The 17,115-nt window shown below is 41.6% G+C and overlaps 1 protein-coding gene across 1 annotated transcript in view; it reads left to right on the top strand.

Moving 5' to 3' along the window:
* The window catches only part of LOC117811785 (formin-2), a 56,295-nt gene that overhangs the window by 1,236 nt on the left and 37,944 nt on the right, over positions 1-17,115 (top strand). Inside the window, exons 2-6 of the mRNA XM_034682255.1 lie at positions 1,353-3,567; positions 7,235-7,398; positions 12,505-12,657; positions 14,149-14,969; positions 15,394-15,535. Of these exons, the coding sequence (XP_034538146.1) occupies positions 1,398-3,567; positions 7,235-7,398; positions 12,505-12,657; positions 14,149-14,969; positions 15,394-15,535 (3,450 nt within the window). The 5' untranslated portion in view covers positions 1,353-1,397. The remainder of the gene's footprint in view (positions 1-1,352; positions 3,568-7,234; positions 7,399-12,504; positions 12,658-14,148; positions 14,970-15,393; positions 15,536-17,115) is intronic.

The following is a 17,115-nucleotide window of genomic DNA, read 5'->3' as shown; positions in this document are numbered from 1 at the left end:
TTTATGAAAAAAATATGCTCATTTTGAATTTGATGCCAGCAACACATTTTAAAACAGTTGGGATGTTTACCGCTTTGTGGAATCAACTCTTCTTTTAATAACACCCTGTGAAGGTTTGGGAACTGAGGAGACCAGTTTATAGAGTTTTAAAAGTGAAAAGTTGACCCACTCTCACCTGATAAAGGATTTTAGATGCTCAACATTTCTGGGTCTCCTTTGTCGTAGTTTTTGTGTTATGATGCAGCAAATGATTTCAATAGGTGACAAGTCAGGACTGCAGGCTGGCCAGGTAAGCACCAAGACTCTTCTACTACTGAGCCATGATGATCCAGCATCTTCTTGCTGGATTATGCAAGGTCTCCCCTGAAAAAGATATTGTCTGGGTGGCAGAATATGTTGCTCCAAAACCTGTATATATTGTTCAGCATTAATGGTGCCTTCCCAGATGTGTAAGCTACCCATGCAACTTATGCATGCCCATACCATCAGGGATTCTGGCTTTTAAACTGAACTCTGACCATAAGCCGGGTGGTCCCTCTTCTCTTTAGAGTGGATGATGCAGCATTCATGATTTGATGATCATGTTTATAAAGAGGAGATGTTTGTTAAGGTTTTTTTGTTTTTTTTTGCTGGCTTAAAATTTGAAATGAACATATATTTTTCATACAACAGTACATTTTTTTCTGTTTCAACATTTGATGAGTTTTCCTTGCACTATTTTTTAATTATCAATTAAATATAGGCTTTGAATAATTTGATAAACATCAAATTCTGTTTTTATCAACATTTAACTAGCATCCTAGTAAAAAAAAAAAAAAAAGAAATAATAGAATGTGAAACTTTTAAATTTAGTGTGTGCTGTAAAACATTTGAAAAAAGAGGTTCGCTATCAAAATTGTCGGATTGTTTTTCTGTAGATTTGTTGTCTTTGGATTTTCTGAAGATGACCTTGTTTATTTATTGACTCCTTTATGTGTTTGTGGTTTCCCTATGATTCACATGCAGCTTTGATGCCAATCAGTGTTTTTTTTTCGCTTGGGGCCAACGTTATACTGTCACATTAATCATTTTTTGACCATGTTAATCCAAATAATTATGTCAGGTAATGGAGACATATGTTCATAATAAGTGAAAAAACATGCCATGCAAGTTATTAGTAAAAGACTGTGATGACACACACATTGTATGGCAACAAGAGACAAAGACTTTTTGCATAAGCTAGCCCTTATGTTGAACTTTTGCCTCATGACTCTCCTGAGAACAGATTGTCTATTATCTGCTAATGTGAAGCTCATCTTAAATAACAAATGAATATTATGTGATTTGTACCTGGTCTATTCCTTTTACTTTAGCCTGTCTCAATCATCTCCACCTTGGATGAAGCCCCAGTGCTCAGCATGCAGACTATTAAGACTGTGGAGACCCAGGTGCCTTTTCTGAAAGAGAGTTTCTTCACCACCACTTTCAAAGGCAGGAGGAAGAGCAGCGTCACCAACATCCTCCGTAAACAACAGCACTCACTTCTGAATCAACAACTGCAGCAACATCAGTCTATTTTAGAGCAGCAGCATCCCCAACAATTTCTTCCCCCTGCGGTGGAAAATGGACAAGGACAGAGCACTCCGGAGCATCAGCGCCTTGCTCGCTCCAACAGCAGCCCGTTATGCAAGACGGCTGAGCATGCAAGAGCAGATGGGGATAGAAAGGAGGGGCAAAAAGAGAGGAAGGATCAGAGAGTGAACGAGCCTGAGCAGGGGAGGAGGGGGGTGAGTGGTAGTGAGCCCGCGGCTGTCAGTGCCAGTCTCCTCCTACTTTCATCATCAGCATCAGCGGCACTGGGGGGGGCAGCATCATTCTCACAGCTGCCTCTAACTGTGGTGGGCAGACAGCAAGGATTAGACGGCTCTGAAAGGGCTCTGACCGACAAGCCACAAGCATCAGTTGCAGCCTCGGAGGAAGCCCAGCATGCTCAGCAACCTCGACCCCAGCAGTATGGCCTGTTAGCCAAGGGTGTTCGTCTGCTCAGGAACATGGGGAACCAGGAGGCAAAGCAGAAAAAAGGAGGGGGAAATGGTGGAGCAGCAGGGGATGCAGCCTGTGACGGTGATGCTGATGAGAGAGAAGTGGATAAGAAATCCAAAAAGTCCCACAGTAAGTCGAGCAAAGGAGGAGGGGAAAACAGCGGCAAGAAGAAGTCAAAGTCGGAGTCGAAGGGTTCTGTGTTTTCTGGCATGAAGATCAGGAAGAGTTTATCAAAGGCCAAAGGGTTGTCCAAGGATGACATGCTGGAAGATGGCAGGTCAGGACACTTGGGTAAATCAGGGCTCAAGCTTGGAGCAGAGGCGAGTCTATCAGCTGATGAGCTGGGCATGCTATCAGATGTCGAGGGGGATCTAAGCCGCTTTACCGCAGACAGTCACCAATCTATGGTGGAAAAAAATGGCAGGAAGACAAGTTCAGGCTCGGATGCTGACCTCTACAGTTTTCACTCAGCAGCCGCTGAAAATGAAGACCTGCTCTCCGATATCCAGCAGGCCATTAGAGACCAATGTGAAGCCAGTGACACGGTATTGGAAATGGTGGCTGAAAGGTCAACTTCTGGGACTGACGAACCCTCTGAGAAGGTAACATCCCAGCAGAGTTTTAATCTGGGAACTGAAGTTGTTCCTTCAGCTGTTGCCAGTGAGCATGTGCCTCAAGAAGAGAACAACAAATTCGAGAATGAAATTTGTGACATACCCATTTCAAGGAAATCTTCTGGTCCTGGTTCTTTGAGTGAGAGTGCTCCATCATCATCAGCCCCAGACACAGAAAGAAGCAGTGGTAGTGTATTCCCTAAAACAAACAGCACATATAGCTTCCCAGAAACTACAACCACCACCAACACCTCTTATGAGAGCGCTGAGGAGCCCCAGGATGACCTGGAGAGTCCTGAGCAGGGTCAAGGAAATATGTGTGTGCCATGTGTTCGTTTGGATCCTGTGGTGGCAGGAGCAGGACCAATTGGTTATCACAAGAGTGTGAGCAGCATGGACCTATCAATGGAGAGAGAAGGGGAGGAAGGAGAGGAAATCCGAAGACAAGACTTTCTGTCCCTGCAAAGAAGGAAGAATAGTTTGTCTTTTAGCCAGCTAACACCTGACATCCTCCCTGGTTCCCACTCTAGACGGACATCCTCCACCTCCCCCTCCACAGTCAAACTCTACCCCCCAGTCCACCCCTCCTATGTCAAGACCACCACCAGGCAGCTCACCTCCCCAATTGGCTCTCCAATTACCAGCCCCAATGTGCCCAGGAAAACCGACACTGGTTCAGTGGAGTCCAGCAGGGCCCACCATTTTAGGAGGCACAAGCAGAGGTCCTGCTCCATTGGTGGGCCTCTTGGTGGGTCTGCAGACTGGTTGACAGAGCTGAATGAGCTTAGAGCAAGGCAGGGCAATGGGGCCAGATACTCAGAGCCGGAGATCCAAGAACAGGGTCACCCAAGTGGGACTTACTGGACGCTGGGTTCCAGGAGAGCAAAACATGGAAGGAAGAACTCCATGTCCTACCTGGATGTCTTCTCTGGTGAGTCACATGCCACATATGTACCTGTTTCTAAACATAATGCGTAATCTGACAAAGATAGAGAGCTATAGATATAACATTAACCCTCCCCTCTGAGTAATGTTTGGCTATGGGAAATTCTCCAGTATCCATTGGCATCATTATACCAATCCTGAATGGTAGCCTGTTGCCAGTACACATCATAAAATGTTCATTCCAACTTTATGAACTCAAGTGGGTGTTAATTTGCCCAATATAGGTAACAATGTATCATGCTATTTGGGTAAGAAAGGCTGAAAGATATAATGGACCTTTCGATTGGATAGTGCCACTTAAGGTTTGCTCCAAAAGCAAAGGAATATGGTAAAGAAGTTTACAGCCTGGTACAGGTTTCACCTGAATAACTTATGTGTCACCCCCAAACACACTATACATCTGTGAGTTCTTCTTAAACTCATTCTTTATTAAGACATTAGGTCTACAAGTTATGCATAGATTTGCATCATTAGGAGCACAACTGATTTGACCGACAAGAGGGTGTGTTGCTGTTCTTTACCAGAAGGATTAGGGCCCACCTCAGCTTCACCACTAAATTAGGTTGTGTCAGCATTTCCAATATGGTGACTGCCATCGTTTGACTTCAAAGCCCCTCTTCAGAAACCAATGGGTGACATCACTGAGACTGTGGCTGTTTTCAAACGGGCCTACTATACTAGCAGTACGTACTGATTTGGTCACAATTCAGTATGTAGTAAGTAGTGTTTGAACAAGAGCAATATCTGCAGTATGCCAAAACTCCCCGGATGCCTACTGATTCAGAAAAATGTCACAGTATGCATCGGACCCGTCTGCCTTGCGTACTGTTTCCCACAATGCACAGCACTCATTCCGCTTTTTCTTTCCTCTTCTTTTTTTGACGGGGGTAACTCAGTTTTTAGGTGCTGTGAAAATTATTAAATGCCATATAAACCACTTCCTAACTTTTTAAATCATAAGTGGATGCTAAAGAAGCAGTTTCTCTATCAGCTTATCCGTTGTTTACTTCCACATTCCTAAACCTGAAATTCAGTGACGTCTGGCCCAGCGTACTGCAACACAGATCGATCAGAACAGTCATATTACAGAGTAAATTCAAACGTAGTAGTACCCACTACCTACTACATTAGTAGGTAGTATGTTGCATGAAGCAGGCCGTTTCGAAAACAGCCTGTGTTCACATTTTATACAGTGTATGGTGCAAGTAGCCAGTCAGATGATACAAGGATGTGGAAAAAACATGGATGAAAAGGCAACGGGCGTATTAACAATGAAATTGTCTGCCAGACTGAACACAGCTGATTTACATGGTAGCCCTACACAATCTGATTTATTATACAATAGAATAAAGCCCAAATTATGCACTAGTGTCTGCATGGATGTAGATAAATCAGATATAGAGTAAGGCTTTGTGATATACTGTATATATATTTTTTTGTCAAAAAAACGCAAAAGACCAAAACAAACACATATTTACTCCCTCTCTATATAGTCTCTATTATATAGTGAAAATAGAAACACACTCGTGTAATTTGTAGCAATTTACAGATGCTCTTATAGTAGTGCATTTGTGATGGCCTATTTTTAGCCACAACTTGTGCATGTGGCAAAATGCATATAATATTTACTGCTTCCCAACTTAAGAAGTTTTAAAGTTTTGACAACACTGAAGCCACATGACATAAAGGAATAGAAGCCAGACTTGTTATCAGTCGAGGCATTTCATGAGAACTACCCTTTAATGTACTAGAAAATTCTCATTCTCGTTTGATTAACTCCTCTGCTCTCACAAAGCAACCGTTTACTCTTTTTAAGGCAACACAAAGCATGCTTTTATTAAAACATTGGAATGTTTTCACCATTTATTACGCTTGTTGCTGGAAATCCCAAATGGGACGGATGGAACTCCTATTAGCTTGGCTCTAGGCCCCGTCCTCATTTGAGATTAAGTTATTATGCAATAGTGCTGTGAAATCATTATGGTAATTGCTTAGTGAATTCAGTTCTAATGACTTACAAATTATGACATTATGCTAATCATGACAGCCTGAATACTAAAGTTATGATTCAAAGCTAATGAAAGCTATGATGAAACAGTGGTGGTTCTTTATTGAGAAGTGCTTTCAGAACAAAAGGGGTCCTTCTAATAAAACAATGACACTTTGTTCTCCTGTCTGTTGTGGTGCCTTTCAAGAGCTCAGCTGCTCTCCACTGTCTGAGCCTGTGCCCATAAATCAGAGGGCTGAATGACAACACTGCCACCCACCCGAGGCAATGCCATCCTCTCATTCCACTGTCTAAGACACTAAAAAGCACATGCACAAGCACGCACGCAAAGCGCACATTTCTTGATGCTAAACCAAAGTGACACTTAATCCTCATGACAAAAATAAGTCATGATATGAAATCCACTCGCATTTCATCAGGTGAAATTACTAGAGCTTAACAATGGAGGTACCATGATCCTCAAATCCCCTTCAAAAACAACAACAGCAGACATGTTTGACATTTCATACAGAGAGATACAGTATTCTGCACCGATCAGGTCATGAGTTTTAAAGGTTACGTCTGAAGGTGTTGAAGGCGAAGGAAAGGTTTAAAGATGCAGAGGAAAGAGCTGAGGCAAAAAAAAAAATCACATTAAACTGTTAAATAACACAGTCTCCGAACCTGATTACATAAATTCAAGGTTCAAATGACAGAACATAAACTGATTTGACTCTGGATTCATGTAAGAGTAATTCCAGGTAATCTGTGTCTTAAGACTGCTGTGTATTACATCACACAGTTTGCTAATCACAATAAATTTTCAACCCACATAGTACTCTAATCATTGTCCACAAGACCATGAGTCATAGGACTTAGCTCATTCCTTCAGTGTTTCCTCCTGAATCACATGTTTCACAAACAAATATCAACCTAGTCTGACTGAAAGAATGTGTCATGGTTTGGCTTTCTTAGTATTAGAGCTGTGGTGTTTTTTTTGAGGGTGATGCCACATAGTCAATATTTTTTCCAACCCCTTAATGATAACATCTGCTACTGCCAGAAGGGAAGAAATGCGTTTTTCGCTAATCTTGGATCTAGATTTGCTCAGGGGTTTTATGGGTATGACAAGTTTCTCTAATAGAAATGGTTATTTACTTTTTTTACTCTGGTTCAATGAAAAAGGGGCGTTTGTTCTTTGCTTAATTTCACACAAAATCTTCAGTGTTTTCAGTGTTTTTATCTAAATTTAAATAAAACAGCTTGTACAAATCTAGCAATTTAAAGCCATGTCTTTATTTTCCTACTTTATAAACCCATCTTTTAACACAATCAAGCCAGTTGTTATACATACTAGTAACTTTATCTTGAAAGAAATTTAGCTTTTGATAATTCTTTTCACTGCAAAATTAACACCTTTGCTCTTGTCACCTACATTGTGTAAATGGTGTAAAGATAGCTCATGTGTAGGTGTTTCATTATCACATCTGAAACTGAGACTTCTCCAAGTCTTTGGTACTGATGTAACAACTTTATTACTTTAGCTTATGTTACTTATAAATAAGTACAAGAACAAGTATTGCTTATCCAAACATACTTCTCCAGCCTTAGAAATGATGCTTCATGTCAGTTTCATTCTTCTACTTCACTTCTTTTCTGTTCTCAGGTCGCACTCTGTTGGACCGGCTGTGTATGCATCATGGAGATGGCTCTGCAGAAGAAGAAGGAAAGGAGATGTGTCACCGAATGTTGGTCCAGGGTTTGCTGCACCCCTTCAGTGATGGCACCACAGAGCTCCATGATGACTGCACTGTCTCAGCAGTCTTTAATGTAAGAGCCTTGTTTGCACTGTCACTATGCTGGTTACAAAAAAATGATAAGATGAACACAGATCATCCACTTCACAACTTCTTTGTGGACCAGAGAAACAGCAGCAGTGGAAGGCTCAACTCTCTGCGCTGCAGGACTGAGAGATACAGAAACTATTTCATCCCCAATAAAGTACATTTTATTTTATTCTATTCTATTCCTCACATAACCCAACCTGAACCTATCTTGCTGAGGTTTTTGTCACGATACAGTCATGTTATAGGAGTTGGAAGGCAACATTTTAATGCAGCATTGATTTTCACGCTACTTCGGGGGATCTATCGTAGCGTTAAGAATAGAAAGGTCAACATTTTACACTTCAAAAGATAACAACTTTCATTACCCAGCTCCAATTCTATTTTAAATTACCAGGTTGTGATGCATCTTGTTCATAATTATACCAAAGGCTGCAGGTCAAAGGGATTTCTGTTTCCTCATTTCAATTTTTTATTGCAGTTCATTCCTGAAGATAGTGTAACATGGTGTGCGAAAGGGAGCATGTGCTTATCAGATGATAACCTCTAAGAATGTACTGTAGCTCAGTGATTTGCAGTCATTAGATTCATGCAAAGCTTACTCAATCTGTGCTTCTTTACTCACTGCTGTATTACCAGTGATTAATCCCAGAGACCTTTAATTATCTGGAGAGCAGTTGTGCATGTAGACAGGTTGACCATGTGAAAGTTGATTTCATGAATCTTTTATTCTTCACCCTGGTAATACTTTGCTCAGACCTAATCTCATATGCATCACATTCCGCTGCACAGTTCACCACAGCCACTGTCAGAGCCACTTTTATCAAATTACCCCTGTAGCTGGATGCAACCAGCTGAAAAAAAGTGTTGCTGACTTTAAAAATCCTGCATAATACTATGAGTTACCTAATTTGGTTGTGATCCATAGCTGTGTCCAAGTTAGGGTTGCCAACTTTCTCACTGCTAAATAAGGGACAGGTGCATGGTGCCATGGTGGTGTGAGCATGTTGTGTGAATTCAGCGTTTACTCTGATTCTGATTTAACTGGAATTGCAGAAAGTGTGTATATTCCCTTTAATCCTTACTTTATCATTATGTCACCTCATATGATTAAACCTAAAAGAAACCACAGTTTGTCTCTTGACATCAAAAAACAGGCAAAAGAAAAATGAAATAAAAAAAGGAGTATGACTCAACAAATGTACTTTTTCCATGGATACTTTTTGCTGCTCTTGACTGACTCAATCAGTCTTTTGTCCTTTTGCACAGACAGAGAAAAGACCTTACATGACAAGTCACAGTTTACAGATATTTGAAGTTCATTTTTGATCAGCTCTCTGCTGCATCTGTTTCTGGAGTCTGACCATTTGATGGCCATCAAAGAGAAAATCCTCTCCACACTTTTTTGCAGGACATGGCGCATTTGCGCTGTATACAACTGATGCGCGTGAGTGGGCCTGTGATTGGATGACAGGCGGTGTGATTGGCACATGATCTGCCACTGCTGTTTTATCTGATCTAGGATCTGTAGAGTGCAGTCTGCTGTATTTACAAGAGTTAGTATACAGGACGATTGAGGTCCCGTATGAAACGAACCAATTTAGCCCAATATACGGGTTGTCCCGGCTAATACGGGGCAGTTGGCAACTCTAGTCCAAGTACAGGCTAATAGAGCTGCTAGCAGAATCTTTAGGGTTCAAATGAAATCTTGATATGACACAGTAAATACACTTTTCATGTTCTTTTAAGATTTTGTTTTCTCCCTCTTCTACTACTTGAAATTTCCAGCCTTCAGCAGTGCCTACATGTATTTACAAGCAAGTTAGCATTTTAGTCATGCTAACATTAGAGTCATAGTTCAGAGCTCTGCAAGGTCTTAGTACAGGCTAACATAGCTGCTAGCTTGGCTGTAGAAATGCATCATTGTTCCAGGGGTTCTATATAACCCTACCAAAAATCCTAATTTGACCCATTTAAAGACCTCTGACTGGGTTTCATTATCTATTGGCATGTTTATTTTTATTTATGGTAAATGTTCTGTGTGTTCTCTCATGTAAAAATGGTGAAATTATCTATTTACAGCTTCAGATTTTACACCACTTGAAAGCTTCCCACTCAAATTTCAGGCAGGACAGTTTCTCATTTTATCTATTGGCTAATTTAACTGTAAATGTAGCCTGTATCTATATCGGAAAATGTAGGTAAAAGGACGACTTTGGGGAAATAGGAACCCAGGGACTTAGAGATAATCTGCTGGACTCCTGGTTTTGTTGTTTTGTTGGTTTAATACTAAAGAAAATAAACTGAGTAGTGTTGACTGCTCAATGCCCCTCCCCCACAGCTGAACATGCATGGGCATTTACTGGGCATGCTCATGCAGACGAAGATGCAGGGTGTGTAGCCCAGCAAATAACGTCACACAGAAAAAGGCAAGATTACCCAACATGCATGCTTTGTAGGTGTTTTGTTTACACACAAGCAAATCTCACAAATACACATCATATTCTGATGTATAGTGTAAAATCACATTAGCACATAAATACAGAACACTTTACTTTTATGTACAACTCTTCCACATACAGGCACTTATGTTTACAAAGGAAAGCCTGAGACACCGTACATGCTGAGGGCTTTCCTCGCATGGCTGGATTAATAAAAGCCCCTGTGACACTACATTTAGTCATACACACACACATACACACACACATACACACACACACACACACACACACACACACACACACACACACACACACACACACACACACACACACACACACACACACACACACACACATGCCTGCGTAGACCATCTGCTGACCATGTTATGTAACAACTCCACGTGCCCTGAGAGCTCAGGCTGCTCTTCCCCAGCAAAAAGCTCACCATGTCAGGACTGGACTGCTGCCCCCTCACTTTTGTTATATTTCCCCCCGCCAAATGTCCCCAGTCTCTGTCTACTTCAGTCCAGGACTTGGCCTGGAGTCCTGCATTACGGAGCTTGACCAAGAATAACCTTTGCTGTTGCTATTCACAGTACAGATCTTATTGCTGTTGCTTTTTAATCTCAAAACTGTATATGATAATATATAGTTATTCTTTTTCTTTTTCTGTAAAGTTTCCTTGCAATCACCTCTTTCTTTATCTTCGTTTGATTTCAATTTCTCCTCCACTTTCCTGAGGAAATATGCCATTGTATCCAATTTCATGACTGTTTTTTGCTGAAGGGGCATGAGTGGTGCGTTTCTTGTTCTGCATACTACCTGACATGAAATACTCCATCAGCCTCATTTTATCTAAAAATATGATCTATAGGGGGAATGAACATATAAGAACTCTGCATAAACTAGATGTCAGCCCTCTACATGGGCTAGCATTTATCTTGACACTGCAATGCTCTAACATGTACTTGCATTAGAGGAATAAGAAAAAAAAAACAAGGAAAGTGTAAACATTATGTGGAATAATTTCATCAAGCACGGCTGGGTTATGACAATTCTGCACTGTTGTGAGCCCCCTCACTACTGAGTCTTCAGGATGAGCCTCTAAATGATTGTGGCGTTAGTTGAAGCATGTGATTCTGGCTTAAGCAAGTAGAGCAAAATAAAATATACACAAATACAAACTCACTAAATCTCAGATTTTAATTAGCTGATGTGTTTCAGGCTTTTACCTTGATCAGGGATGTTGCAATGATGCTAAACCAGCAGTAGATTAGCTTAGCATGTTGTATATTTTGCCACCTGCTGCTTTGACCATGAAATTCCTCCCTTTACAGGAACATTATAAAACTGCTAACGACATAGCTCCACAGTTGACTTTCAGTGCATGTCAAAGGCAGCATTGCTTGCTATTATCTGTGCACTAAGGGGATAACGGGAAGGGTAGGTCTGATTATTAAAATGTGTTCTTTGCCTCAGTTTTGATCTTTTCTTAATAATTGAAGTTCAGCTGTTTCCCAGTAACATCTACTAATGTGAAGTGTCCTCAGGTTTAATGATAAATTAGTGCAGGTAGGATGTGTAACATTGATGTCCAGAAATCCAGATCAGCCAACCAGAAGCAGTCGTTATTTTGCCTTTAACTTGTCTAAACAATGCCGTTGGGTAAACAATGCAGACTTGGTTGTTTTCTTTCAACATTCTTTTTATTGAACATTTTCAAAATATTAACAGTACATCACAGTACATATACAGGTTGTTTTGAAATATGCAGCAAATCCAAATCCAAAATACATCTACAGCAATGATCCAAAAATTCCTCATTAGGTCTAACATTTCAGGCAATTGCCTCTTGAGTTCCCACAAAAATGTCCATCTGACCTTTAATACAAAATCTTAATTTTTCCAGAGAGATATATTCTGATATCAATGATTTCCACAGATGAATTGAAGGAGGTTCATCTCTTACCCATTTGGTCATAACAGCCTTTCGGCTTAAGCAAAAAATTAACAGTGTTCTTATGTATTCTTAATGATTCAGGGAAACATCCCAATAGACACAATAGTGGGTTGGGCTGTAATTGTTGTTTAATTCATACACTAACCTCAACACATATGGTTTGCAAAAACTGTTGAACCTTTTTGCATTCCCAGATACAGTGAAGTCGTGTCCCTAGAATAGTCTTACATTTTGGGCAGCTTGGGGAGGCCCCTGCTGTGTATTTACTGTACATATATGGAAATGTATAGACATTTTGTAAGATAGTATATTGCATTTCTCCGAATCTGTTACATATGGATATTTTCGAAGGTAAAAGTAAGATTTCCTCCCATATTTCAGTATCTATTGTTGTTTCGACTTGGTTGTTTTCTAACTCGGTTCACTTTGGCTGTGCATCTTCATGGTTCAACTGCGTTTTACCCTCAAGTGTTTCCACACTTTAAGCTTGCAGTATTGCTAACACTCTGCTCCCATCCCTGGTGGATGTGATTAACCTTTAATCACAGTGCATCCCACCATGTGTACACACTGCTGCCATATATAGTACAGTTGTAGCTACTAGTCCCTGGTGGGAGCTTGTAGTTTTAAGCACAAACATCTGACCCCATTTACAGTATATGCACTTGCTTGTTTTCTAAATTGTGTGCAGGAGGAGCAGCTGTACACCTGGGCTTCTGTAGGCCTGCCAGTGTCTTCCCACCTATGGGAGCTGTACGGCGGGCGGACCACAGGCAGAGAGCAGAGCTTCAGATCCACTTTAAATCAGTCATCAGCCAAGACACCAGGGGCTCTGCACTCTCCGGTTAGTCAAATTCTTCATCTTTAAATGCTTTACAGGATGTGTCCCCTGTCTACACTCCCTGCATAGTGTTTAATTTACCACTTACACCAGAGAGCATCTTCCTTCTGGTAACCTTTTACATAAATGCAGAGGAAAAGGTAATCAGATGTTCAAAAAAATAATTATACACTATGTCTACAGTATTTATTTCTTGTGAACATTTGTGTGTAACTCCTTGTTTCATTTCTAGCCTAACACAACAGAGAACAAGCAGGTGTTACTGCAAACACGTTTATTTTGAAAGGTTAAAACACTATAATCTAAACGGTTTTCATCACAAAATCCTGTTGTGTAATGAAATGATGCACTCAGTTTTGTTCTAGACTGTAATCATATCTTTCTGCAAGACCTACTTTCTGATAGATATCTATAATGCATGCAGTGTGAGTATGCTTCCATCACAGGGCTGCCTCATCAGTAACTAAGCCTTGAAGAACCATAAGACTTATTACAAATACAAATCTAATACAGAAACATATTCATCATGCACAGTTAAATGTTCCTGCTCAGGACACTAGGTAGATGATAGTGTTATCTTTAATAGCTTTTTCTCTAACATCAATTAGTATTGTTTGATGTTTTCATGCCACATGTACAGATTTGATAAAACAAGTTGCTCAAAATTCCACTTTCATTGAGCTGAGAAGGTGACATTGAAAGAGAAGAAATAGCAGAATGGGGGACGTGCAATTTTTTTTCAATGCCATCATTTTGTTCTTAAGGGACAACTATAGGTTGAATAATTGATCTTATTTGGAATATGAAGCTATAAGACCTTTATAGCATGCAAACATATTGAGACTGTATGGATAACATAAACATAATTTGACTTTGATGAGCTGAATCAGTTTAAGCCTCAGATGTAAGACATTCTTTGTCCACCAGAGGTCAGGCTTGCCTTTTAAGACCTATTAGATCTTTGCAGTGAGCCTCCCTGTTTCCTGGCAGAGTTAATAAATTAAAAAGTCCATACTGACTGAACATTCTCCTTTAGAGTCAACGATGTGACCACAACCAGGGAATGTATGCTAGCAGACACGAACCCTTCCCATGTGAGGCCCGACGAGACTCACTGTCTCTGGGGTCAAATCTCTTGGTATCCCCTCATCCCTGCTCTAACCAGACTGGAGCCAGAGGTCTGATGAAGTCTAGACTTAATGGACTTTCTTGACCCTTCTTTGGCTCATAGTTGTGTCACTAAGCTCCCTCAGTTGTGGGTGTTATTCTGTATAAAGTTTGACTGTAGAAGTGAAATTAACTAGGTTTCAATGTGTTGAAGATTGGACAGCATATTTAATGTCTGCTTCTGAACATTGTGAGTACAAAAAAGGCTTCACCATCGGGTTTCATGCAGAAATTGCACAAATTTGGGGTTTTAATTTCATCTGGATTTGTGAATGTTGGTGTATTTGCATTTTAATTACAAAGCCTTTGTGCTTTTTTGGTGGACAGACAGAATCCATCAGGTTGAAATCAGGTCAGTCGTCCTCCGAGGATGAAAGCTGTCTCATCCCTCAGCTGGAGAGGACCATCGATGACCTGCGGATTAAGATCGCTGTGTTGCAGGGCCAGCAGGCCTCCTTGGCAAAGGGCAGTCTGGATAATACAGGAGCCCCGGGCGCTGCCAGCCACAAGGCCTCACAGATGAGAGGAGGACGCTTGGTAAGGACAAGCCAGGAGGTTTCTGTGCAGACATCGCCCGTGGAGGAGGGGTTCAAGTTTGATGTGCCTTCAAGCGGAGGATCAGCTGGCATGTCAGCCTCCATCCACAAACCAGCAGAGAGTTTTGTCTGCACGTGCCAGCAGAGGCAGCAGAGCAGCACCCATCTACCTCCTCGTCCTCCAATCTCTTGTAGTGCTCCCCCTCCTCCTCCTCCCCCTCCTCCACCACCTTTAGCAGGGGGTGTTGTTCCTCCTCCACCACCTCCTCCCCCTCCTTTAACTGGGTTTGCATCTTGTCCACCACCTCCTCCTCCTCCTCCACCACCACCAGGTTTTGGTCCTCCTCCACCACCTCCTCCTCCTCCTCCTGGTTTCGGCCCTCCGCCCCCACCACCTCCTCCACCGCTAGGTATGGGCCCTCCTCCTCCACCCCCTCCACCTGGAATGGGCCCCCCTCCTCCACCCCCACCCCCAGGCTTCGGGCCTCCACCTCCACCAGGCCCCATGCCCTCCCTGATGCTGCAGGAAGCCGCCCCTACCAAGGCCATGATTGAACCCCCCAAGCCAATGAAGCCGCTGTACTGGACACGCATACAGCTACATGCTAAAAAGTAAGGCTCCGCTTTTGTAACATTGAAGATAGATACGGATCATTTGCACACAGGTATTCTCTGAACGGTAGAGAATTGAGGGGAAGCTTGTCCACTTTAGATAAAGATCGACCACGCACTGTGACGGCAGCAGAGATGCTAACCTTGTGGAAAATAAAAGTGATGTGGTCCAGGCATTGTGGTCAGCAGTGAATAGACCTGAACCAGGTTTTCTTGCCTTAACATGGCTTGTCAAGGTGTAGCTGAATAAATGTCTGGAAATACACAATCTTCATTTACTTGCAACTGAGGAAGTTAATACTAAATTCTAAATGTAATTTGTAGGCCGGCTGGTTTGTTATGGGTATAAATTGAGGATGTTCTTTACATGCTTCCTTGCCTATTTGCAATGTAGAAAACGTCTCCTTTTTACCCCTCTCTTTAGACCTGTCAACTCACTTGTTTGGGAGAAAGTCCAGGAACCATCTGTAAACTTTGAAGAATTTGTTGAGCTATTCTCCAAAAGTGCTGTTAAGGAGAAGAAAAAGCCAATTTCAGACACAATCAGCAAGTCCAAGGCCAAGCAGGTACAGAATTGTATTTTTAAGTAACTGTATGTATTTCTGTGTGTGTCATTTTCTTTTTATCTCTATCAGCTGATCAGTGTGTGCCAATTGAATAGTGTGTGTTTGCATTCCCTTGGTCACCAAATATGTCCCTCTTCAGGGCTTTTCCCAGCCTCATGCTCACTCCTCTGATGCCCTGTTCCCTTCTGTCTCTGCGCTCTTTGAGTGACAGGAGGAACTGCCACAGCCAGACAGTGATTATGTGGTGTGAGCTCTGGCTCCCACCCGACTCCCCCGTGACCATCCAGTGGCACAGAGCCAAAGTCTCACGTGCGGTGAGGAAACCTCACGACGGTGATGACTGTTGAGAGAGTGGAGGAAAAAAGGGAGGGGGGGAGAAGCCTGGGAGCCGTATATCGTGATGTGGTTCCTCCCATTGTGCTTTCTATATGACTTAGTTTAATGTTTGCCTCCCAAATGCCCTTTATGTCACTCCATCATTCTGCAAGTCAAACATTTGATCTACAATTTAAAGCTGCAACAGTCAGATTTTTATGTTAATGTTCTATTTACCCAAATGATGTGTCTAAATCATAAATAACGCTGCAGTGGGGAAAACCATTTCAACCCCTCTAATAGAGACCCAGCAGTTGCTGAGATGAAATGTTGCTCTCAAGCAGCCACGCTGTCGGGAAATGTTCTCAGTTTATGGGAAGAGATGAATTGAAATATAACAACAAAACATAAATACGTCTGCAAAAGGGTTCCAGCTGAATGAAAGGTTGATTTAACAACGGTTAAACTCTACCCTCTACGTATTAGTAACAGAAATAATGATGTAGGTCCTATTTTACCATTTTTGGAGCATAAACCTGTTGCATATTTTCTTAAAATTTTCCTACATGGCAATATATAATTTTTTCTTGGACATCTCTATCCCAGTAATGGAGCAGTTGATGGACCTTTCATAAGAGTTTACAGTCCACACCTCTCATATTGTTTGTTTTTTTGCCTTAATGTTTGATATTGCTGCCTAAGGAGGGCTGCTTTGTAAATGGTCAATCAGGTTGTTAAGCACCTGATTCTGATTGGTCATTACCAGTTTTCGTCTGCTTACGTTTTTTTTTCGTACAAGAATAGACCGTTGCTCGGGAGACAGTTCTCTGACTCTGGCGGACTAATATTATATATTAAAGCGCAGAAAAAACTCTTGTTGATTTTGACGTCGGAATGAAGACTACGAAATGAGACGAAAAAAGCGGAAAGAAGGAAGGAGGTGCTAAGGACACTAACTGTGGGCTAAAACCATAGACTGTATAAATAATGGACGTAGTATCCGTGACGTCACCCATCTGTTCCTGAGTGCTGTTTTGAAGCAAATTGTCGGCGGCAGCCATATCGGAAATGCAGAACTCAACCAGGCATAGTGTGAGCCAACAGCTATGTGTTCCTGTCCGGGAGTCAAGTCAGTCATGTCCTTATTTGGGCAAAAACTTTGTAATCTTAATATCTTCTGAACCGTCGTGTTGGAAAAAAATTCACCCCGGTACAGTGTGTGCCGATAGAGAAATTAGCGACGTAGAGCCAAGCCGTTTTTTGTA

The sequence above is a fragment of the Notolabrus celidotus genome, chromosome 4 (genome assembly GCF_009762535.1).
Source record: "Notolabrus celidotus isolate fNotCel1 chromosome 4, fNotCel1.pri, whole genome shotgun sequence".
In the NCBI taxonomy this organism is placed as follows: Eukaryota; Metazoa; Chordata; class Actinopteri; order Labriformes; family Labridae; genus Notolabrus; species Notolabrus celidotus.
Note: the sequence above shows the minus strand (reverse complement) of the source record. Positions and strands in the feature narration are given on the sequence as shown.